At 43.6% G+C, this 26,144-nt stretch overlaps 1 protein-coding gene across 9 annotated transcripts in view; it reads right to left on the reverse strand.

The window, feature by feature from the left end:
- Positions 1-26,144, reverse strand: part of GPATCH8 (G-patch domain containing 8) — an 81,227-nt gene that overhangs the window by 41,722 nt on the left and 13,361 nt on the right. For 2 of the 9 annotated variants that reach the window (XM_081883795.1, XM_081883792.1), the window contains exons 2-4: positions 17,323-17,397; positions 9,853-9,870; positions 5,153-5,225 (exon numbers count right to left, since the gene is read on the reverse strand). Coding sequence is in view for 2 of the 9 variants with exons in the window: in XM_081883790.1 (XP_081739916.1) it covers positions 5,153-5,225; positions 17,323-17,397 (148 nt within the window). In the remaining 7 variants the exon portion in view is untranslated. Of the gene's footprint in view, positions 1-5,152; positions 5,226-5,435; positions 5,479-9,852; positions 9,871-15,499; positions 15,535-17,322; positions 17,398-26,144 lie in introns of those variants that run through there. The other 7 variants (XM_081883793.1, XM_081883796.1, XM_081883790.1 and 4 more) reach the window with 5 other exon arrangements.

The raw sequence follows: 26,144 nt of genomic DNA on the forward strand, positions 1-26,144 counted from the left end.
AAAATATACAGAATCTAAACAAGAATAGAGGTGTGCGAGAATTAAATTTTAATTTGGGAGAGGGAGAAATGGAGATCTCATGGATGTCCTTTGCTGCCAATGTTACATTTTTACCTCCTAGCTCTCCGCACAGGACTGAATACATTTAAATTCCTCTGGCATCAGTATCAAATGCCTTGATATTCTGACAACCAGATGTGTAGATAGGAGAATCAAAGTCAGTGGAGTGCATCTAAGTAGAGTTTATACTGTGTTAGCAGAGAATTGGTAGCTGCTGCTAAATCCCAATGAGAGTTGCAAGACCGCCATACCCATGGCAACCTCTGAATAATCATCCATCTCAGCTCTCTGCCTTTAACTAGGAGATTCTGTAAAGCCAGCAACCATGCACAGGTTTTTTTTTGGGGGGGAGGGGGATTCAAGCTACCCTGAACTGCAACCTGCCTCTCTTGTTCATTTCAAAACCCAAACCATGCACTGGATTTCAGGAACTACACCAACATTTCAAATGTGGGGCTTTGGTGCAATTGGCAATGTACAGCCCATGCTGATCCTGCAAGTGTGCTCTGGAATGTGCAGAGTGTTCCCTGGACACACTTATTCAGCACAATCCCACACTCTCAAATACCTGCACCCAGGAAGGCCTAACTATGCAGGTGAGATAGAAGGAGGAAGCTGACAAGAGACAGTCCAGCTGCATCTATGACAGCACTTCTCTGCCAACCACTCTAGGTGAGGACAGCAATAATCGCCATTAAACCAATTTGATTCCCCTCACCCTCTGTATTTACGTAAGACACCAGTGTGGCGATGTTTTGTTTTACAAAAGGAATTTAGAAAAGCTATTTGATTCTTCAGTCAGAGCTGTCTCTTTAGACATCTTGATAAAATGGCTCTGCTGTATACATTGTACCGTAGGAAGCAGACACAGAATGTAATTATTTCAAGAGCGTGTCTATAGATTATTCAAACCAGTATTTCAAACCAATATTAACAATCATTCCACTCAACTAGCTCCCATTTGCTGGGGGTTGTGGTGCTGCAGCTATGCTGCAGTCCAAAGATGCTGCAGTGTGCTGTTTACTGACCATTATAAAGCCTCTCTACACACAGGCCTTTGAGACAGACTGGGCTGAACAGGCCGACTGAATGAACAAGCAGGCAGCAAGAGTATTCTTCTGGTACAAGTGGCCATTCAAAAAACACACAAGGAGATTGTTCAAAGCCTTGCAGGAAATGGCAGAAGTTCCCAAAATGCACCGGTGGAGGAAAAAAATGTCTGCGGGCAGCAGCCCCCTTCCCCTCACCTCTTGAATGGCCAGGACACTATTCCTTGGCCATACAACAGCTGGAATCCATGGGAGTGCTGTTCACTCTTTCAACATTCCACAAGAGGCTGGGTGTGGTGATAAGAGGACTAAATTCAATTGATCCTCATTATGCCAGAATTTTAAATATGCCTTCTAGGCACAGCTCCAGCGCAGGAGCTCAGAATATTCTTTTCATGACAAAGGGAGCTGCAGTTCACACCTCCAATGATGTATAAATAGTGGAAGTTAACAGAATAGCTTTCAACTGGAGCTTTCAATAGGGGGAAAGGCACAAAACTGAAATCTGGAAAAAAAACTTCATTTCTTTGATGATGTAGAGGTAAAGGTAAAGGGACCCCAGACCATTAGGTCCAGTCGCGGAAGACTCTGGGGTTGTGGCGCTCATCTTGTTTTACTGGCCGAGGGGGCTGGCGTACAGCTTCCGGGTCATGTGGCCAGCATGACTAAGCCGCTTCTGGCGAACCAGAGCAGCGCACGGAAACGCTGTTTACCTTCCCGCTCTTTATTTATTTATCTACTTGCATTTTGACATGCTTTCGAACTGCTAGGTTGGCAGGAGCAGGGACCAAGCAACGGGAGCTCACCCTGTTGTGGGGATTCGAACCTCCGACCTTCTGATCAGCAAGTCCTAGGCTCTGTGGTTTAACCCACAGCGCCACCCGCATCACTTGATGATGTAGAGAATGGTGCTAACCAGCAGTTCTCACACTGTGGGGTGCCTGCCATGACACATGTGTATATGTGTGTGTGTTTGTGCATGTGCATGCACAGAATAAGTTCCTATACAAAAAAATACCAGAGGGACATCTCTCCTAGCTTAGCATTTATAAACATGGATGGCGAAGAGGGAATGAACACGTGACAGCTTTTGGTCACAAGTTTTCTGCCTCTTGCCTTCTTCCCTGAAGGTTTCAGAATGAAATCTGGAACACCCTCCTTTGGTTCTCTTACAATACCAACACAGGATTATTGTTATTATTTATTAAATTTGTATACCACCCTTCACCTGAAGATCACAGGGCAGTTCACAACAGAAAATTAAGAATAAAAAATATGTTTCACCTGGCACATAAAAATATGCAATGAAGGTGCCAGGCAAGATTCCCTGGGGAAATATAATAATAATAATAATAATAATAATAATAATAATAATAATAATAATAATAATAATTTATTTATACCCCGCCCATCTGGCTGGGCCTCCCCAGCCACTCTGGGCGGCTTCCATAGAAACCAAAAATACAGTAAAATATCACACGTTAAAAACTTCCCTGAAAGCATTCCACAAATGGGGAGCCCCGCAGAAAAGGCCTCAGGTGATGGTTGCAGGGTCTAGGTAGGTTCAAATGGAGAGAGGTATTTTGCAGTCCTGAGCTGTTTAGGGCTTTATAGGTCAAAACCAGCACTTTGAAATGGACCCAGAAACTATTTGGCAGCCAGTGCAGTCGGTCCAGGATCAACGTAATAATGCTCAAACTGTCTTGCTCTGGTGAGCAACCTGGCTGCTGAATTCTGCACCAGCTAAAGTTTCTGATCCATCTTCAGAGGCAGCCCTACGTATGTGTTGCCGTAATCTAATTAGAGGTTACTGGAGCATAGACAACCACTATCTCTGTCCAGGTGGGCACAGCTGGGCCACCAGCCAATGCTGTGGGAAGGTGCTCTGCAGCACTAAGGCCACTTGAGCCTCAAGCAACAGCAAAGGATTCAGACGTACCCCCGAGCTATGTCCCCGCTCCTTCAGAGGGAGTGTAACCCCATCAAGAGCAGACAACCTCCCATCCAGTCCACACCCATCACAGCTGGTTGCAATATAGTTAACGTGTATGTGAAGATTCTGCACCTTAGCATGCAGCATTCCAGGAAGAAGCCATGCTGAAAATGTTTGATGGGAAAATAGCTTAAATCAGGGGTCCCCAGTCTTTCTGGGCCTGGGGGCACATGAGGACATCATGTCACCATACAAATACCCATTTCACAAAAGAAAAACTGGTGATGCTTAGAACAGGGGTCAGCATACTTTTTCTACAGAGGGCCAGTCCAGACCTTGTGGGGGGCAGGACTATATTTTTTTTTGGGGGGGTGAACGAATTCCTATGCCCCACAAATAACTCAGAGATGCATTTTAAATAAAATGACACATTCTACTCATGTAAAAACACGCTGATACCCGGACCGTCCGCGGGCCAGATTGAGAAGGCAATTGGGCCGCATCCGGACCCCGGGCCTTAGTTTGCCTACCCATGGCTTAGAATCTGCTCCCATCCCCGAACCCCCAGCAAAGAAACCAAGCAGAATATCTATACCAAAAAAACACCCAACTAAAACAAAAGACAAAAAGAAAACACCCAAAAACACCCAACTAAAACAAAAGACAAAAAGAAACCACAGCCAACATCCCTGGCAACCAACTGTTATGAAAAAAAACTGGAAGAGACGCAAGAGCTTGCAGGGCAGCATGGGGTGGGGGTCTGATGGTGCCCTGGGAACCAAATTGAGGAACACAGAGTTAAATCAAACTGCAGCTCTGCATATGAAAGTCAAACATATTTTGAAACTTGATCCACTCTCCCCAGAACTCAAGAAAATTAGCCTCTCAAATCATATTATGCCCTTCACACCCCATTTAACATTTTACACAATTTAAAGTTTACTTGTAAACCGCACTACCAGAAGAACTGCCCCCCCCCCGTTTTTATCTGAATAGGGGCCCTTTCATGGTGTGTGTCATCAAATGAATATTGAAAGTTCTCATGGCTCGGCTTGCAGAAAACAGTATAAAAGACAGCACTGAATACTTTGTTTGGACTGTTCATGTACTCGACCTGGAGTATCAGCTTGCATAGAAGGATCAATTAAGTGAATACAAGTGTATTCCTGCATTACCCGCTGTGGTGCATTCAACATAGTGATACCTCGTAAAATGAACAAACAAACACACATACACACACGCTAGCCAGGCAGTGAGCATCAGGAGTTTGATGGCAATACTCCCATCATGGAACTTACCAAAAGAGAACTCCTAACAGTGAGCTAAACCAAATAACCAGTCTCACAGTGCAGTAATTCTTAGGTTCCAACAACTGCCTGGATTCTGCTTCCAGGAAGAAAACAAAACTTGTCTCTTTATTCCTCTGGCTGGCCTATATCACACTCTGCAAATGACTCACGGAGTCTCCAATTTGGAATTGAAAAGTTGGTTACCCAACACAGCACCCCAGAGCTCAAATGCGGTAAAACTCTCATATCAGTTATTCTCTCATATGAATTTTTTTAAAGTCCAAATTAAAAGGTTACAACAGGAAAAGGAAGGAATTGGAAACTGTCAAACACTAGTCAAATCAAGACATTTAACCTCTCAACAAGCAACCTGACTAAATTAAAGCTAACGTCTTTTACATCCTCTTTGTCTCAAGTTTCAAATCACATTGTTCTGGGACACACACACACCTTCTCAGCAAAAGAACCTTTTTCTGGCTAGTTGAGACAGTTCATATCTTCTTCTTTCTTTGTTTTTTGGTTGTGCCTTCATCTGCAAACCAAAATCATGGTGGTACTATGGTCAGCTATCAAGAGCACAGCGTACAAATTTCTCTAAGTTGACTCCAACTGTCTTCCTTGCTTTCAGTCTGCGTGAAATAAAAACTATATTTCACAGAATAAACCCAATACTAGACCTGTGTGTATTAAGAGAAACTGAGTGCAATATGAGAAACATAAAACTCAATGGGTACAATCAGAGGGCTGAGGGAAGGGGAGGAATCTAGAAATGTAAGCAGAAGTAAAATGAGCATTGTAAACAAATCAGATTTCTTACTTACCCTGGAGAGATTTCCCCAAGCCCTGGCCCAGCTTCCAGCCATGCTTCTGTAGCAAGCGGTGTCCAATATTATCCTGACAGACAGAACAGAGAAACAAACCAAAAATATTCCAATAATATATTCTTCTCTTCCACAGAAACACATTATGAACAAGACATTTTTCTACATATATGCATGCAAAAGAAATAAAATAAAAACTACTTACGAGCAATATATGCCCAGTAAAAGGGAAAAGATATTTACATAATAAAAAATAACTAACAAAAACAAAACAAAAAAACACCTGCTGGCAAGATTTTTCCACAGGAACAGGGTTTCAGGGAGGGTCATCACACTTTCTGATGGTGTGCTGGGCAACTTTTGTGCATAACAAGGGGAGGGGAAGCAATGGGGGAGAAAATAAAAAAATGACATTTAAAAAGCATAAAATCAAGCTACTTTATACAATCATATCCATCACCTAGAGAGCACCACTTGATTTGTGCAAAGAAAAACTGACGGATGTGCTTAGTCTGCTTTTTTTTTTTTAGCTTGTTTGTGTGTCAGACTTTAAAGAGACCAAGTTAAGTTGTTAAGTGTCAGACTTGCCCCCACCACTAGAAACCAAAACACAATCAGAGCAAAATCCAGGCTAGACTTGATTGGGTTTTCTTTAAAAATAAAAATAAATCAATTATAATATATATATTATATAACAAGAGATATATAATATACATATATGTGTATATATATATATATTAGCATGCAGCCAATTGTTAAACTGAAAATATACAGTGAGGTTAGTAAAAAAAAAATACAAAACAAATTGAAAATATTAACCAATTAAAAGGAATTTAAAATATAAAATAAAATGAGCTCAAGCACAAACTGGGTGATGCATTTCACATGTAAGCTAACAGAAGTACTAAGATGTTAGAATGGAACAGGCCTAGCAACAGGTTAAAACAGCAAGGAACCATTAGTGCATGTAGGGAGAAAACACAACAAGCATAATGTCTCATCTTTTGAAAAGAAAATCAAAATGGTCAAAAATTAATGTAGGCGGAGGGGAAAGTACTGCAGCAATTCAGTGTCAGCTATTTGCACAACGGTTAAAGAAAATAAAAAGGTTTTCTCCTATGGATAAGTGCTGCATTTATAACAAGGAAAGCCCTGGGGCTGAGGCGTATCTAAGGAGTTTGCTTGGATACCTGGGGGATTACTTTAGAAGCAAAGTTGAGAGGAAGCTGCATTCATCATTTGTCCAGAGCTATTCCTTGGCAAAGGGACGCGGGTGGCGCTGTGGGTTAAACCACAGAACCTAGGACTTGCCGATCAGAAGGTCAGTGGTTCGAATCCCCGCAACAGGGTGAGCTCCCGTTGCTCGGGCCCTGCTCCTGCCAACCTAGCAGTTCGAAAGCATGTCAAAAGTGCAAGTAGATAAATAGGTACCGCTCCGGCAGGAAGGTTAACGGCGTTTCCGTGTGCTGCTCTGGTTCGCCAGAAGCGGCTTAGTCATGCTGGCCACATGACCCAGAAGCTGTACGCCGGCTCCCTCGGCCAATAAAGCAAGATGAGGGCCGCAACCCCAGAGTCGGCCACGACTGGACCTAATGGTCAGGGGTCCCTTTACCTTTATTCCTTGGCAACTAGCCAACAGTGGTAGACTTAAAATCCCACAAATCCCACATAATCTAGGGGTGGGAACACTCTCACCATTGGGCCAATCCTGGCTGACCAGGGTGACCAATATGGCCAGCAAAGCCATTTCCCTCAAGCCACGCCCACCTGCTGCTATCAGCAGGGAACAGGATGGTGCAGCCCAGGCAGCAGGACTGAATCCCCACTCATGAGCAGGAATTAAAGCTCTTTGCAGAAGTGCTGTTTGAAACAGTTCACAGTTCTCTTTTCAGCAAGCAGGAAAGGTGGATGGCAGCGTCTCATCCACTGCTGCAGCAAAGAAGCAGCACAAGCTGTTTCAAACAGTACTTTTACAAAGCACATTAATGAAGTCGTCACATTTAAAGGCAGTCTTAAGGTAAGGTTACCAGATTATTATTTTTCAATGAATCCGGGGGCACTTTTCAACTTTAATGGATTTTGTATGGGGATTGATTTGTCAATCCGGAAACAGGGACGTCTGGTAACCTTAGCTTAAGGAAAGCTCACATTTCAGCCTTCAGAGTTCAGAATGGGAGCACAGGGATGTCTTGAAGCCTCTGTTAAGTCTCCTCACACTCCCCTTTCAGGCGCTTACGGGGGAAGAGTGGGGAGACTTGCAGAACCCTTTCAAAGTCTTTGCAGGCTCCTCTTTAAAACTCCTAATTGAGTGTTTAAATGGGTGGGAGGAAGCTTGCAGAACTGCACAAGGGATTTTTTTTTACAAGTTGGCAAGACTGTCCCCCTGTCTATCACGTGTCATCATAATGACATCACAGGACTGACAGATGGACAGTGTTGCCCATCTGTGAAATATGGTCACTGAGTCACCCACTAAATGGGTGGGAGGAAGCTTGCAGAACTGCACAAGGGATTTTTTTTTACAGGTTGGCAAGACTGTCCCCCTGTCTATCACGTGTCATCATAATGACACCACAGGACTGACAGATGGACAGTGTTGTCCATCTGTGAAATATGGTCACTGAGAATGATCCTGATGAGGATCTGATCCATGAAGCCACCCCTGATCTTGGATATACATAATGAAGCTGGAGCTAGATGTTCCAAGGGAAACACAGGATTCCCAATCCTACGTAATGTCAATATGAGGGAGACGGGCTTGAAGGGAACAATTTGTGGGTGTAGAACCCTTCCAAGGCAAGACTCCTTTGCTAGTCCCTCCCACAATTTTATTTTATTTTTAATTACTGAGTTTTCCCCAGCTCGGCTCCAAAACTAGAAGCAAACCCAGCCGAGAGAAAAAGGTCTATATGAAGGAAGAGAGGGGAGGCCACAGACCAAGCATCCCTCTTCACCCTCACCATCATCTCCTGACACAGATTTGGGAATATCCACATGTTGAGATAACATTTAGCTCCACCTTCAAAGTTTCAGCTCAACCTTAGGCACTGAAATTTGCCTCTTTTTCCAGAAGAAATTTTCCAGATAACCTGCTTCATTCATTATGGAGCTGAGCCAATTGTTCAATTTCAGTGCTCAGGACTTACAAAATTCTTACAGGAAAAATAGGGCACATCGATGAAGTGATTTTCAGAGCACTTTAGAAAATGGCTCCTTTGTAGTCACCAAAAGTGTCTTGTGGGATTTTACTGTTTCCCTGCAATTCTTAAAACTGATTTGAGCACAATGGCTCAAACCTTTTCTGAAAAGATGAGAAGCCTCCTTTGTTTCATATAACGAAGCTACTGCCAAATTCTGGCAGAGGCAAAACAAAACAAAAGGAAAAAAGTATTAACAAAACCCCACCAAAATTTTACTGTCTTATCTTTTACAATCCTCAAGCCATTTAAATTTACGCATAAGCCATGAAAGCCCCTGGAATTGGGGCCATAACCAATAGCAGGCAGAATGATGGGGCAGTGGCACTCAATTGACCTCCTGACAACTGAGTTGCTGCTTAGAGGGATGGGTGAGGCAGTGAGAAGGTCAGCAGAGTAGAAGAAGTTGGAGTGGAACCATTCTGGCCTGGTGTATTTGCATGACACTAGCTTCCCTGCTTCTCTCTTCCCCAGGAAGCTGCAGCAACTCAGGAAGTCAGCTGAATGGTGCTGCCCCACCAATGGTGCTGTCCATGGGTGGCCATAGCTCAACGATCAAACACATGATTTGCATATCCCAGGGATCTCAGACAGTAGGGCTGAGAAAGAGTTCTCTGCCTGAATCTTTGGCAAGCACATGCCAGTTAAGAGTAGACGATACTTAATTAGCTGGACCAATGATATGATCCAGCACAAGGCAGCTTCATAGGTGAATGTAGGGGGTATGTTCATGTGTATTTTAAGTGGCAATCCTATGCACACCTGAGTGAGAGTCCCACTAAGCGGCATGGGGCTTACTTTTGCATAGACATGTACAGGACTCCGCTGTCAGTGTGGTGATAGTTAATGGACCCTTGGTAGTTAATAGGCACTTGTCAGTCCCTAAGAGGAGCGCTCCTGTTCAGGGTTCCAGCCAGCCACACCTTTCCTGGATACACTATTAGGAGCCAGAGAAAACAAATTAAAACCCCTCTTTCCCTGGTTTTCCATTTGTTTTTCAACTGGCACTCATTTTTTGGTCAACTGAACATGCTCAATCCTAATTGGGCCTTACATGGCTGGGGGTTATCTCGTTTGGAGTATGTTTAGATTTTTTGTGTGTTCCTGAAAATCTTGTGATTCCTTCAATATGCCTATACCATTCTGCTTGGCTCTATTTCTGTCAGCAAATGGATACTGAGATTGTTCGGGGTGGGGTGGAATATGTAGCTGTGATAATAATTTTTTAAAAAACCTTTTCCATGGCTTTTAATATGGAAAAATGCAGCAAACATGGGGAAAGTTATTCAATAAAAAATGTCAACATCAGGCTGGCAAGAAGTTCTGACAGAAAAACAGCTGTGCTTGTACTCCCACTCCTGCAAAAGGAAACAGCTACCGCCCAGATGAGACATTGTGCTCCATGTGTTGTGTTATGAATGCACTAAAAAGAAACAGACAAATGAAGCTGTTATGCTATTTCCAAAAGCGGTGCAGGTGGAGTGAAAGCATTTCCATACGAACCTGGCTTTAAAAACTGGGCTGTCAAAAGAACAGTTAAATGTAACACAAAGTAAGAAACTGTCCAACCAACTAATGGTAATTTGTTTTTGTTTTTAATTCGTTTGCTTTGTTTTCAATTCACTGCTTGCAAGTAATGTACTTATTAAAGAAGAATGAAAGCATAAAATAAATACAAGACCAGCTGGGAGTTTTAAGAGCGCTGTGACTGACACAGTGAAGGGCGGGGGGAGAAACAAACGTTAGAGGGGGACATGGGGAAGGAGGAGGAAAAAAACCTGAGGAGGGTTATACACATTAGCACCACACTTACCAAGCCACTCAAGAGGGTGAGCAATATATGAAAAGGTAAAGCTTTGAGCCTGTCATCTTCCCCATGCTCAACATGTGGTCCTCTTCTCTTCCAAATAATGTCAAATGCTCAACATATGAGGCACCAAAGCAGCAAAAGTGTGGCTAGCTGCTTTCTCAGCCGTCACCTTCCCCATTTTTTCTCCTTCAATGCCACTCCCAATGGGAGTGCTTTGAAGGCAACCGCCTCTTAAGATTTATGGAGGGGCTTCTGCTATGTGTGAGGTCAACCGACAGGACTGGTTGGGTAGCCTTCCAGAAGCCCCTTATAGCAGAATGATCACCCTGGTTTGTTCAAGGAGTAAATCAGGGGCTAACCAATGAGCAGCAATGAAATATCAAACTGGACCAGCCAGTGATTTTGAGATGATCCACAAGCATCCGGGTGTCATACTCCTCCTCATTGGACATAATGATCATTCAGGAATGGTAACAACAGAGGCATAACCCTTTCCTCGGAAAAGGCTGTATGTATAGCTGCTTAATGAGGCTGTGATGAGTGGTGTGTCCATGAGTAGTTTGACATTTAAGGAAAGAAAGAAGAGAAGGTGAATAGAGTCCATGTCAAATTTGTCCCCAAAAGGCCCCTGTCCCACCCGACGAAGACTGACAGGTATCGCTATCTCTTGAGTGGCTCCATAAGGGATGCTGACTGTGTATCAAAGAACCCATAAGCAGGAAGACTAGGCGCTACAAAGGGTGATCCCATGCAAAACAGGAGATAAAGGAAAAGAAAAGAAAAAGATCCCCCAAAACAAAAACCTAGAGCTTACTGCATATGACACAATGAAGGCAAGAGAGAATAGTCCAAGAGTAGTGCTACACCATTCAGCTTCTCTAGAAAGCACAGTATTTATAGTGCTCAGCAACGTACAGGCTGCTGCTAAATGTCAAATTGGCAGCCGTGTCAAGTTACATACTTTGGAACCAGGGGAGTCCACAGATCGGTATAGATATGCAATGTGACAAAAACCAAGTCTCATCAGAGTGTACTTGGAATAAGTTAACTTTGGCCAACATCAACTCGCCTGCAGCTCTCAATGGCCCTAAGACACAGATTAATAATATGCACAGTGGCATCTTTGTTGGTGAGGGTAGAGAGGAAGGGGATAGAACTAGAAAGAAAGTAGGCCTTAAGGCAACCTTGCTTCCCATCCAAAATGGTGAGAAGCTGTTATCCTTTTGTGACACATCAATGGGACAGAAAAGGTATGGTTTGTCTAAATATTCTGGGCCTCTTACTGCCTTCCTCCCCCATGCATGTATTGCTGTGATGGAATAAACATTAAGTGCACAGAAAATTGGAACTGTAGCCAAGGAAAATATTTGGCCAAGTCTTGACAATTCTATCAAGTTTTCTCCACTGTGTTGTCTTCTACATGACCACCTTTGGGCTGCAACCCCTATGACACATCAGCAGGACAGCAGGTAAGCCAGAACAGGCTACACCTACTGGACTTAACAGGAGATTTTTAACTTTAAGGACAGGGATGGAAGGAAGATTGGGGGCAGTCCCCTGCTTTCTGCAAGAAAGTGGGAGATGATAGGGACTGCTGTAGTAGTTCTTTCTAGATTTGAGGACACCATTGTGGTGCAGGCAAATTCAGCCTCCTCTCCTGAGTGGCTATCTTCAAAAGGAACCCTATGGATGTCTGCAAACTACTCCCAGGAAAACTGTAGGTGTCATGAGAGACGTTGTGTGGGGTTGTACTCCAGCTCCAACTACAGGAGGAAACCTCAATAAAATTAGCCAGACCAGATAAGCCAGAATAGTATGTAGTACTGTCTCACTCTTAAGAAATTTCCATGTCACACTTCCTTGACTCTGTTGCAGCAGATCACCATCTTGCTCCCATCTTCCAACCTGACAAGAACTGGCTCCAACACTCTTCCACCCACCTCAACTATCTCTCATTCATGATGGACATGTTCTAATGTTTCAATACCTGGTCCTTCAAAGCAATTTAAGTTAATTTTTCTGTTTTTTTCTAATTAATCATCGCCATCAAACTTCTGAGGTTACGACACCTGATACCGTACCAACAGAAGATGGAAATGCCCAAAGATATTTAGAGATGAGTCAAGGTCCCATGAACCCCCAAAACTCTAATGAGAATGACCCCAAAGAGGGATTCATTACACATGGCAAAAACTGTTAAAGAAAAGACCTGAACTAGTTTATTTTTTGGCCTGCTGGCTACATGATGGAGGCTATAGCAGTGTTGAAGTGTGTGGGGCTGAAACACTAGCCTGAGATAGAGCAGTTGGGGAGAAAAGCATCCCCAGCGAGGGAGAATGTTGACATTTTCTATTCTGGCCACCAGTTGCTGAAGAATTATGTAAACAGCATCATGTTCTTTACCAATGCAAAGATCTGTAGACTCCCAAACCAAGTTTATTCCAGTCACTATCAAGTTCCATGTTGTAGCAATACAGGTAAGGATCTCCTCAATAGATAATGCTGCAGAGCCACATGTGAATTCAGCTGTGTTCCCTAGCAAAGCCATTCCCCAGAGTTTTCCAGGAGTATCCCTTGGGCTTTATATAGCTTCCAGAACCAAGAGATCTCAACAGCTCTTTAAATCCACTTATGTTTTAGAAGGCTTTACTTACTACCGTTAAGCCCTTATGGTAAATCCACTTTACGTTTCCAGCTGAAAATTGGGTTTTATTTGCTGCTGGAAAGAAAAAAAATCAGTTTTCAACATTGAATGGTAAAAGGAAATGTTCTGTGTTATATTGCTTCCCAAGGGTGAGCAGAAATGCTTTAAGCACTGTGTTTTTAAATGTTAGCAACAATGACTGCTATCAGAGCACATTCCGGCACTAAGCCTTTCAAAGTGTTTCACTTTTCCTGATATACACTCACAGCTGTTCTAGTCATGCTGGAAAATAAACTTCCCAAAACACGGTCCATAGCTGTTGAGAGTCCATAGGACAAACATCTTCCCTAATCATGTACTTTGAGAGACTAAAACTTTCCGCTTCGTTGATCTAACCAGTATATTTTTTTAAAAAAACAACAACAACAACCTGAATAAAGCCTGAGTGTTCAACAATCTAAGCCAAGTGGTTCCCAAAATGGGAATCTCTCTAGTATCACTCTCTAGAGAGCAGAGAGATTATCCAGGGGGTCTTTAAGAGGCAAGAGGGCAGCTGAAGGCGCTGGAGGTATAAATGAAAAGCTGGTATCACTAGATCAAGTTAATGAATTAATTAAATAAAACAGCTTTTGGGGGCGTTTGAATAAATGTGTAATTGTTACTGTTTTGAATTTTACTGAGTTATTATCTTCCTTAGCAGGGTCACACAAACCACTATTCTGAATAAGGCTTTTAATGGGGTAGGGGGCACTGGGGGTGAGTTTATGAAACCAAGGGGGCAGTGGCCCACAATTGTTTGGGAACTATTGATATAGGCTCTCTGGAAATTTTAAAGCTATTTTAGTTATTTGAATAAGTCTGTGAGTGGACAATACATTTTAAAAAATTAACTGCATATCTTATTGCCTCCTTTTGCAATTAGGGTTGCCACTCATGCTCACATATTGCCAACTATTTAATGAAACTAAGAATGCCACTGCGTAGGTGACAGCTTACTATTTTCTTTCTTTATGGAAACATTTGCCAGAAAGGGCTAGCTGTCCCCCTATTAGGGCAAACCTAACAGCACAGCAAGTCTTCTCCAATTGGCCACCTGCTATAACTGCTGTTGGCACCTCCAAGTCAGAACAAGAACACAAGCAGTCATAAGTGACAAAGGTTGCTACCTAGGACTGCCCACGACTCCATATCACCTCCATGTGACTTGGCTGTCTGCTTTGCCACACTCTTGTGAGGGATAAGATTCGCGTATACAAAAACAGTTACTGCTGAAAGAGCTGAAGACACATTAGACTGCTGCAATGGCACTTCAGCTTATGGAGATGGAGAGTTCGGGAAAACTAAAATCTTTCTTGCTGTTCTAATAAAGTTAATGCATTTGAGGTGCTTGACTTATTTGACAATATGCAGCCAGATGATGGGGGTTCCACCTGGTGGACATGGGAATTCTTTAAGATTCCATGGTGGCCCTGGCCCCCCCTTCCCAGCCAAACTGAGTCCACATCATGTTATGACACTGGACAAAAAGCTTTGCTCCAAGAGATAGGTGATGCAACACCTAAAATGGAAATCTGGGTATTTAAACTGGGCAAAGAAAATAATAAGTTTGGATAGGAATTAAAACACCAGCATGATAATAACAAGTGGAGGTGGGCTGTGACTGATCCATGACCTGGATCTCAACTGCTCTTCATCAGGTAACTTGCTTAAACTATTTATTGAGGTGTTCTCCTGTAAATCTGATTTAAGTTTAATTAAAGATAACAAACTGAACCCAGGCTGAGTGAGCGGCACTTAGTTCCCTCTGAAATCAATAGGCCTTTAAGTCAACCCACAACTAGCATGCCCCGTTGATTTCTAAGAGCTACCTGAGTTCAACTAAACTAACATGGCTCTAACCGAGGTGGGGGGGGGGGAAGAATTACAGATTGTTGCACAAAAAACATCAAGGTGAAAGCATTTTGCACCTTGAAAGGACTACATGCTGATTTTAAACTCTCCACTAACATGGGCGGGAGGGTGTTCAACTCAGAACATTTTTTTAAAAAAAACAACAACTTTGGGGCATGTTGCTTAGAAAAATAAGACACTGGTTCATTCTGTAGATCTGTGGTCCAGAAGCAAACATTGAGGCACTGGAGATTTTTCTACAGCTGCTGTACACATTGCAATGCAATCAATGAGACAGGTCTCTGGTGATAACAGGAAAGCCCCAGTTTCTTCGCTATGAAAGGGGATGGGGTTTCATGGGCTCACAGTCCCTTTCTGGCATAGGCAGAGAAGGGAACCCTGTGAGCATGAATGACTATGGAACACAGCGTCATTTGTCTTATTACGAACATCGCCAGCATGGCACGCAATACTGTTCCATGACATTTGCAAAGAGGGAAGCTGGCTTCGCATTTCAATTGGGGTGTGCATGTACACACACACAACGCTGAATAATTCAGGAGAATCAAATGCAGCTGCATCACCACTATCCTTCCCACCCCCCTCTGCAGCATTATTTCATGTGTCATCAGTGACCGCCATGCCTAATTCTAGCATCATGCCAGCACAATAAGACAGTAGATACTGAATGCAGTGTTCACTGGACCAGAAGAACAGAAATAAGAAATGGGGGAGGGGGGAGAGGAGAAAGGAGGAGAGGAAACCCTAGAAAAGAAATTAAAAATGCAGACCGTGCAAATACAAACCAGGTCATGGCTGCTTAGCTAATTTGGGCCAACTGCTGTGGAAGAAAAAACGTCGAACACCCCAAGTTGTGTAAATTTCTGTGAACATCTCAACACGCACACAAATACTCACACACAAACACCAATCTACTACACAGGAAAGCAAATATATGTATATTGCTTCGTTCCTAACACTATTTTTTTATAAGGTTTTTAGTGCTCCTAAATTGGACTCCAGAGAGCCTACAGCCAGTAGTCTCTGGATACAAAGCATTAACAGGGCTGGATTAACTTCACAGGTGAGGTTCCGACTGATCAGGGTGAAAGCTGCGTGGGCTGATCAGCAAAGAGCAACACCGTGTAGAAAGAGAGCAAAATAAGAACATGTAGGAAAGGGCAAGGAGCAAGTGCTGTGTTCTGACAAGGGCCGACTGCAAGCACTAGAATGCTGATGGGGGTCAATTGGCTTTGTCACTCTTGACATTATTACCATACAAAGGTCAATATGCCCTTATTCCATACCTGCAAAGAACAGTTTTTAGACAAACTGCCTTTGCAACTTTGGAGAACACAAAAGAAGAGTAACATCCTGAGGATTCATAGGCTCCAAGGCTCTTAAGGAAGATTCCAGGACCCAATGATCTTACATGTGGGGTCGTCGGAATTGTTCAACCAATATGTTTCCCTTGTTTGTGTTTGGCACAGGAAACCTACTCAACTCATGCACAGGTTCTTGATGTGGGGTTGGTTTAACATTACTCAAGCTACAGAGAGGGCTTGCTCACCTTCTGAACTGCTACTTTAGGGGTGGCCAGCAGGTGCTCAACAGTCTCAGCTACCATGCTTGCTTACACTACAGCTCATCCCACAGGGTAAAACTGCAAGGGTGATTATGAATTGAGGTGGGGGAGAGAGGTGGAGCCTTGTCGTGCTTTGCACTGCCTTAGAGACTGCTCAAAAGAGGAGATCAGAAGGCAAAAGGCATCTCGGGCTCCTCAAAGAGTAAACACCAAAGAAGGATGTGGCATAAAATTCAGAGGATGGAGCAGGACAGAAAGTTGTAAAGGGGTCAGACATAATTATTTTAATCCAGCCCTGAAAATGCTGGGGAGTTGTTTTGTTTTCATTTCCACAGCCTTATCCATAATACTTTATATGTATCCATCACATCTTTTTTTAAAGTGCAACTCCAATGACATTACAGCCCAACACAAATATTAAATAGTGAATCTCAAAGGGGCATTTAGGCAGCTGAACTACAGCTATTCCACGGTGCGGAGGGGAGAACACACAAATGTGGTATGATTAAGAGAGTTAAAAAACCTGACATGTTTAAAAGGAAAAGCAAGCCAAGTGGCTCTTCTCTTTCCTGTCTGTAGTCTCTCGCCAGGAAATTCAGGTAGAAGGAGATTTGCACCAATATTTTTATTAATGCCATAGGCAGTTTTAAAAAGAATCCTATGCAACCTATTTTTACTAAATTCTTCTTAATGCTGCCCTCTTTGCTCTACAGTCTTCTTCCTTGTGCCAAAGAAAATGTGAACTAAGGAAGAGCAAAATATATTTTACTCCTCAATATCCACTCGGGCCATTAAAGAGGTGTTTTAGCACAATATTGTTTAGCACAATCAGCTGCTATAAATTATTTCAATTTGAGGTGAGATAGCTTTTTCTTCTTATTTCAGATTAGATTGATTAGTGACTTGCCTCATTTTTAACGTTAACATAAGACATGCATATATACTAGAACACATCCCTGAGTTCCTTAATCTAAATGTAAGATCTGAACTTGGCTAGTGGAGCTGCACTTGCTTGGGGCTTGAGAATGAAAACTGTTTTCTTACCGATTCTATAGGCTTGTCTAAGGACGCCTGTTCAATCTCCAAGTGGCCTTCTTCATACTGATCAAAGTGATTACCCTGCAAGAGAAGAACAAAACGTTGTTTTCACCATAAAGCACAAACAGTTCTGCATGGTTTGGTACTGAAAGTTTATAATCAATCAAGGCCCAAACATATAGAACCTCCTTCCTTAGCTGATCATGCTATATTTCTGTATGTGCTCTATGTTACATATATTCCGCAGGTGGGGCTGTGGTCTAAACCAGTGTCTAGGGCTTGCCGATTAGAAGGTCAGCAGTTCGAATCCCCGTGATGGGGTGAGGTCCCGTTGCTCGGGCCCTGCTCCTGCCAACCTAGCAGTTCGAAAGCACATCGAAGTGCAAGTAGATAAATAGGTACCGCTCTGGTAGGAAGGTAAACGGCGTTTCCCTGCGCTGCTCTGGTTCGCCAGAAGCGGCTTAGTCATGCTGGCCACATGCCCTGGAAGCTGTACGCCGGCTCCCTCAGCCAACAAAGCGAGATGAGCATCGCAACCCCAGAGTCATTCATGACTGAACCTAATGGTCAGGGGTCCCTTTACCTTTTACATATATTCCATATAGGGTATATATATCTTATATGGAATCAATGGAGATGGACAAGGAAGGTTTCATGGGCATCACTTTCAGTGGGGATGGGGGTGATGACTTGATGGTAGAGCACCCAGACATTTTCAGAATTGTTCTAGATACTCAGAAAAAGCACAGCCATGGCTTCTAAACTAATTTGCCTTGATACTGATGTAATGAAGAGCCTGTAACATTTCAACTGCAGCTTTTATTGGATATTAAATGTCCAGAGATCACCTGACATTTCAATATTAGCTGCTCAACAGCAAAACAGACAGCTCAATATCAGCTGAAGATGTACCATATGTTCAGAATAGTAAGGCTATATTAGAAGAAGAAGAGTTTGGATTTGATATCCCGCCTTTCACTCCCTTTAAGGAGTCTCAAAGCGGCTAACATTCTCCTTTCCCTTCCTCCCCCACAACAAACACTCTGTGAGGTGAGTGGGGCTGAGAGACTTCAAAGAAGTGTGACTAACTGAAGGTCACCCAGCAGCTGCATGTGGAGGAGCGAAGACGCGAACCCGGTTCCCCAGATTATGAGACTACCCCTCTTAACCACTACACCACACTGGCTCTCAATGCTTTTAGGCAATTTTTCTCCTAGAAAATAGGCAAATTGAGCACTTTTAATGGGCAAGCTTCTTTTTATTCAAGCCCCAAGATGGAGAGAGGTTAAAAAACAACAACCCAAAAGCTTGCATGCACTTTTTTTAAAAGCAGAGTTATTTCACTACCTGAGAATTTACAGTTCCAAGTTAAGAACAGAACCTTGCACCTTTTCTTTTTTTTAAAAAAAGGAACAAGGTTCCTAGTATTTTAGATCCACAGAAAAAGCTTTGGGGAAATGTGTGCACCATGACCATGGCAATCTCAAAAACTGGAGGTTGGGGTGGAAAAGAATACAGTCATACCTCAGGTTACAGCCGCTTCAGGTTGCGTTTTTTTGGGTTACAGACCGCCAAAACCCGGACGTACCGGAACGGGTTACTTCCGGGTTTCAGTGATTGCACATGCGCAGAAGCACCAAATTGCAAGCCACGTGTGCACAGACACGGGTTGCGAACGCTGCAGGTTGCGAACGTGCATCCCACACAGATCACGTTCGCAACCCGGGCGTCCACTGTATTGAGCAAGCCTGCTGGTATTTTCTATGTGGCAGGGGGACACCATGTTCAGCAGTTTCCTATCAATAACTGAGTCCCTGTGATCCTTTCAGCCTTAAACTGCTGGTGGTTCTTTAAGATTAGAGGTCAAAGGTTGCTCCTTAGGCAACCACCACCATGCAACTCCATTTAACACAGGCCTGTTTTCTTCCTCACAAAGGTGCTATCAGGGTTGTTCTATGGAAACACAGAATAATGCTACAGGCACTTTGCCCATCCCATCTCCCTCCCTTCTTTTGAGCATGCATGGGAGAGAAGAGGAGTTGAAACCCAAGCCAAGGGAAAAGAGGGATAAATACCCCTTGAACCTTTATTTTACCAGACTTGTTTATTTGACATTGCAGCAGGTGGGTAGGCAGAGTAGAGTAGAAAAAATATAACACAGTAGCTTCTATGAGGTTTTGCCCCATACACATTATCATGGTTGACAAATCTGTAATATATAATATTTAACATTAATCTAAATTTGAGGGTGGAGTCAAGCATCTGAGTTTCTATTCAGGTAACACGTAAGGCCATCTTCTGTCTCCACTAGTTTCCAAAAACTCAAACAAGAGAACCAGCAGCCTATTACATGTATCTTAATGACAGTACCCAGAAAAGTAAGCAAGACCCTCATGATGCAGAAGAGTTTGGAGGTGTTTGCAGAAAAGTTTGATTATTCAAGAGCATTCATATTACAGTCTGGTAAATGTGGATAAATGCTGCTCCCATGCAATTCTGGATCTTAGAACTAGGATTTGATGGAAATTTAGGGCAAAATAACAGCACAACCCCTCCCCCCGAATGTTGCACCACAGCTCCAAAAAGGCTTTCACTGGTAACCAAGCACAGTGTGAGATTATCTTTGTCCACAAAGGGTCAAGCTAAATGGCTCAGTTGGCCCGTTTATCACGTTTAACTGCCAAAATCCCAGACAACAAAGGCAAGAATCAGCCTACGTGACAGGCCCCTCGAAGTTATTTCCAAAATAAATGAAGCACAACATGCTTTTTGCTTTGTGGTGTAAATACATTCTGCAAATTTAAGCAATGCAGCACACATGCTGAATGCAGGTTCAGCTCCAAAAGTAGCAAGACCAGACCAACCCTCTAGCCATAAACATCTGGCTATTAAATCTACTCTGCTGCCAAACTATCAAGCACGCAAAAAAGCTGAAATTTACAAATGGAATCATTCCTGCTTTATATCAGAAAGGACAGGCACTTAAAATGTACAATGCTTGACCACAACAAGTCTGCTCATTAGTACACGAAGTCTGTGTATGCACAGAAAAACAAAGGGACAAGAGACCTGGAAAATGGAAATGGACAGCTACCTAGAGAACTGGCACAAATGCTTTTACTAGCACCCTTCTCCTTCCTAGAAGCAGGCCTCATGCCAGTTAGGTACTTTCAGCTCCTTTCTGACACGAAGCATTAGCAAAGGCTGGGGTGGGGAGAAGCAGCGAACAGCAGTAGCATCACCCCTCTGCTTCTGTTCAAGGTTTCCACCTCCTTGCTAAGCCTAGAGCTGTGATTTTATTAACAGGAAGACATGCAGAACATAAAAAATGTAATGCATATCTTGAAGGGAAAGCCCCAGAAAGGGACTTTCAAATTCTTACAGACACCAGACTCAAACTTTCAAAAGTCTAAACGACATAGACACCTGGGATTATGCCAATCCTGCTTCTCGCAGCATGCCATGCAATAAAATTGCAGGCATCCCTTTCCTCCATTTCTGTTTCTGTAGTTAAATGTGAGAAACCAGATGTGAGTACCATCTTGCTCTGCTCATATCTTGGTCCCTGGACTAGAGTATGCAGGCTAATAGGGACCAGAAAGTCTTAAACTGCATGGCATTGATCTTCTAATCCAGGGGTCAGCAAGCTTTTTCAACAGGGGGCTGGGTCCACTGTCCCTCAGACCTTGTGGGGGGCTGGAGTATATTTTTTTTGGGGGGGGGAAATGAATGAATTCCTATGCCCCACAAATAACCCAGAGATGCATTTTAAATAAAAGGACACATTCTACTCAGGTAAAAACATGATTCCCAGAACATCTGCGGGCCGGATTTAGAAGGCGATTGGGCCAGATCCGGCCCCCGGGCCTTAGTTTGCCTACCCATGTTCTAATCTTAGGAATCAGAAAACTGATTGAAGAAAGCTCTACAATGAAGGCCAGTGGCTAGCATTTGGAGAGCTCCCTTAGTGGGCATTTTGCTTCTCATGTAGCTTATGAAGAATAATCAGAGCCAACCAAGCTAAGATTCTGCTGGGACGTGGAAAAGGTCCTCTAAATAAAGTCTCTCTATGCAACAAAGCTCAACTCATTTTCCATTTACCTTCTAAAGTCGCAATGTGAAGGGCACATGACTTAAGAACGCCCATCTCTAATCATGTACCTCTAATAATGTAAGGAGGAAGAAGTGCAGAAGAGGTCTTGCTTCCTTATCCTCCAGGTTCTTTAACCTTAGAGCAGGCATAGGCAAACTCAGCCCTCCAGATGTTTTGGGACTACAACTCCCATCATCCCTGACCACTGGTCCTGTTAGCTAGGGATGATGGGAATTGTAGTCCCAAAACATCTGGAGGTCCGAGTTTGCCTGCCTTAGAGTGCCACCCACTTTAAAAACAGCACAGCACTACAGAAGGTCCTGCCTGGTCTCAAAGATCCATGAAACTTAATTCTGTGGGTCCAAAGAGGCTCCACATATCTTCTTCTTGAACAGCAGCTACTCAAACAACCCCTGGAACGTCTGCATGGGTTTCTGATATGGTGTGAGGGTCAATTATTCAAAGAAATCAAGTTGGAAGTTCCACCATGCTAAAGCAAACACTTGCCTGGGCTTGAGAGCTGCTCTGAGTGCTGACAGCAGCACATGCCCAACCAACCCCGCACCCCACCAGAGAACTGGTCTGTGAAATGGATGTTAGTCAGCCATTCTAAATGCCACTGCCAGCCTCCCTACTTTCAGACTGTAATTACATTTCTAGGGTACTTCAACATTTGAAGATGCTCACTTCAATGCAACAAAAACAACTCAGCGAATAGGTTGGGAGCCAGATGCAAACTTAAAAGTGCCCATTTTCATGTATATTTATTTAGGAGAAGCTAATAATTTACCTTTCAAATGCATTGACTGTTTAAATTAGAAAATGATCCAGAATGTTTTCAAAGGAAGAGATTCTCTCAAGGGCAGAATTCAGCATTATAATTAAGCTGTTGTAAAAGCCAGGAGATTTTCTTTTGTCTGCTGGAACAGGGTAGCATGCTCAGCTGTTCCACCTAGGTCTTGATTTTTATTTTTTTCTGGAGTAAGGCAAAAGCAGGAGAGAGATGTCCACTGCACAAAGGAACACCCCTCATTTCAAGAAATTGTTCCTTCATTCATTACATTACAGTTTCCACAGAACTGAATGTGTCTCTACATTATGCATGTTGGCACTGTAGATCTACAATATACAGTAGACTCTTGCATGGAAGGATCTCTAAGGCAAAATCAAATAGTTGCCATCAAACTATGAGAATCAAGCTGTGAATTCCCCCCAAGGCTCCAGCTCTACATGAAAATCCTCAAGGAGCAAGAAAAAAATGAAACCCTGGAAGATTCATGAACTCAACAGTGTTTTGATTCTGTTTAGAAAACTTCATTATATTCTAACATGAGAGTACTTGTAAATGATAGGGGAGAAACGCAATACTGTTTTAATTAGATACATCTAGTTTTCTACATCGTATATCATATACAGTGACCATTCCCTCTCCTTTGGGGGGTGTCTAAATTCTTTAAGGCACCCTCTGTCCTATCTATCACATCAATCTATTAGGTGAGACATCACAGAAGTTGTTTCCTACAGGAACCGTCTTGTACCCCTTAGAAGCAGAAAGCTTTACGCTTGAAGCAAAGAGCAAGTTCAAATGAGCTAACTCACATTCGAAATTTCACAGCAATTGCTGTGATGAACATCGTATAAAAAGAAGATACGTGTCTCCAACAAGCAGCGGAAAGCTGCCGGAGACTCATGGCCAACTGTGGCAGCCAAGTACACACATGCCTTGTGTTCCTGGGTATTTGGGGATGCCTATCTCCCCTCCAAGTTTACCATGGCACATACCACTCAAACAGTGGTGTACAAAGCATGAATTGCTACAGGAGAAGAGAGCCTTGTCTGCAGTGGGAGCAATATGAACTTAGCATACTTGCAAAGACCACATGCCTGTTTGTGGCTTAAGACAAGGTACAGCTGCTTTTACAGGACATGCTTATTAATAGGGTTACGCAAGCTAATCTTCTGGGAGGAGCTTGGCAATGGGGGGGGACTTAATTCTCCAGCTCCACTGCATCCTCATTGAACCACCCAGCAGAAAGTTTTGGAGCAGTGAGAGGACTTCTTAAACCACAGAGAGGTCGTCTGGAAACTTGGCGGTGCCAAGTACTGTAAAACCACCTTGAGGGCAAAGACTCTGACTTGCAGTCCAAACACTATGCCACAGCTTCTAGTGGAGGTGTTAAGAAACTGTTTGCTCAGAATTCCTAGGATCAGTTTCAGTTGGCATGGCCTGATGATACAGCATGGATGTTTGAAGAAGTTAGGTCAGGGGTCCCCAACCTGCAGCCCATGGAGGCCGTTTAACCGGCCCACAAGCCGCCACCAAACCCAAGCCATCCGCTCAGTGAGTCCCTGTGCACTGCACTAAACTGGCACAGCGCGGCATGGGGACTCTTTTCCGCGGCTCCGAAAATCGCTTCTGTGCATGCCCAGACGCTGGATATTGCGTCTGCACATGTCCAAAGTGCTTCTGCGCAGGCACGATTTCCGGCATTGCGCTGTCATTCCGGACATGCACAGATGCAATTTCCGGCATTGCGCTGTGCCAGTCCAGGCCATGGAGGATCTCTGCAGGAGTGATCTGGCCCATGCCCATTAAGCCTTGCCGACCGCTGCGTTAGACCAACCACATGCCCTCTCAATCCATGTCCATCTTTGCTACCAAGATCTAGCAGACAGGTACTGATTGAATTGTTCCTAGGGTGCAGGGTCATCAGCATGACACCAGCAGATACAGAGGGGCCACAGGGCCTTCTCTAGTGCCCACAAACTCCGGGTTGGCTTTATGTGAAAACCTTGGATCACCCGGGCTTTTGGAAAGTAATTAATCATCTTGCTCGCACTGCTACTTTGTAAGTTATGATGCTGTTACATTATTATTATTTAATTGTGCCATATATATAATACTCTATTGTTCACTCCTCTGTACTCCAATTGTGAGGAAGGGCAAAAAACAAGTACAGTGAAACCTCGGCTTTTGAACGTAATCTGTTCCAGAAGTCTGTTCAACTTCCAAAATGTTCGAAAACTGAAAATCAAAGGGCTGTTGGCAAAGTGAATGGAGAAAATTGAGAAACGCACCTCAGAAACTGTTCGGCTTCTGAGGCGCGTTTGAAAACGGAAGCATTCACTTCCGGATTTTCGGCGTTCGGCTTCCAAAATGTTCGGCAGCCGAGATGTTCAAAAACTGAGGTTCCACTGCACAATAAAACAAATAAACGAACATCTGCTTTGCATGGAAAATGCTGCAGGTTCAATACTGGGATCTCCAGGTAGCACTGGAAAAGATTCCTGTTTGAAATCCTGGAGAACCAATGTTCCTAAGAGTAGACAATACTGAACCAGATGGCCAATATAAAGCCAGGACAGCATGGAACTGCCCACCCTCAAGTAATCTTACATCACCATGAAATCAAACCATGTGGGCAAAAGCTCAGGGATTTGCAGGTAGGCAAACAGCAGACTGGTAGAAGATGCAGGCACAACTTCCTCTGCCCAGGCAGTTTAAACTTGATTTAAAACTTATTTAAAGCAACCTTTTCACTGGTTGTAAATCAAGTCATCCTGTTTGACAAAAAACAAAAAGAGAAAAAGCTAAAATATTCCGAGAATTAATTTAGTAGAACTGTAACAGAGACTTGCGTTCACAGCACAAACGATGTTAATAAACTGCTCTGAACAATGCAGACTTAACAATCATTTTTTGCTTTTATCTCAGAAGCCCAGGGATCATCAAACAATTACCATTTTTGTAGAAAAGTAAACACTGCATACTTAGCAAACCAATAAACCGAACTTTAACTCTGGATCATCTTGTCTACAACATCCCTTTTCCACATCAAAGCATCCTGTATGTAAGTATAGCTGAAGGAAGCCAAGTGTATCTGATATATATCTGTGCAAACATCTCTTGAAAGCCTCCACCAAAATATTGCACTGCTTTCTTAGGCAGCTTTTGGAACAACAGCAACACACTGTTAACATGTTCAGTTTATCATGTACTAAAGCCTCAAAGGGACGCAGGTGGCGCTGTGGGTTAAAGCCTCAGCGCCTAGGACTTGCCGATCGAAAGGTCGGCGGTTCGAATCCCTGCAGCGGGGTGCGCTCCCGCTGCTCGGTCCCAGCACCTGCCAACCTAGCAGTTCGAAAGCACCTCCAGGTGCAAGTAGATAAATAGGGACCGCTTACTAGCGGGAAGATAAACGGCGTTTCCGTGTGCAGCTCTGGCTCGCCAGAGCAGCGATGTCACGCTGGCCACGTGACCCGGAAGTGTCTCCGGACAGCGCTGGCCCCTGGCCTCTTGAGTGAGATGGGCGCACAACCCCAGAGTCTGTCAAGACTGGCCCGTACGGGCAGGGGTACCTTTACCTTTAAAGCCTCAAAGCCGTTCCTGAAAGAGCAGGCAAGCAACCATCTTGCTTAGACGCCTTTCAACAGGAGTTATGCTTATCAAGGGCACTTTTAGGGGGGACTCATTTCATATCACAGGAAAGGGACCATGATACATGATCCACTGGGTCTCAGCAACCTGTCTCTTGACAATTTATACTTCTAAAACCTAGTCTAGACCAGAATTTCCCAACCCTTTTCTGACTGTGGCCCCCTCCCAACCCTGTTTCCTTCCTGTGACCCCCTATGGGTATAGCCGGGGTGTGTGTGTCAGGGGGCAGCTGCCCCCCCAATAAGTAGAAATCAATACAAATCAGAGGTTCTGTCCCCCACCAAAAAAACCTACCCT

The sequence above is a fragment of the Podarcis melisellensis genome, assembly GCF_964234715.1.
Source record: "Podarcis melisellensis genome assembly, chromosome: 13".
In the NCBI taxonomy this organism is placed as follows: Eukaryota; Metazoa; Chordata; class Lepidosauria; order Squamata; family Lacertidae; genus Podarcis; species Podarcis melisellensis.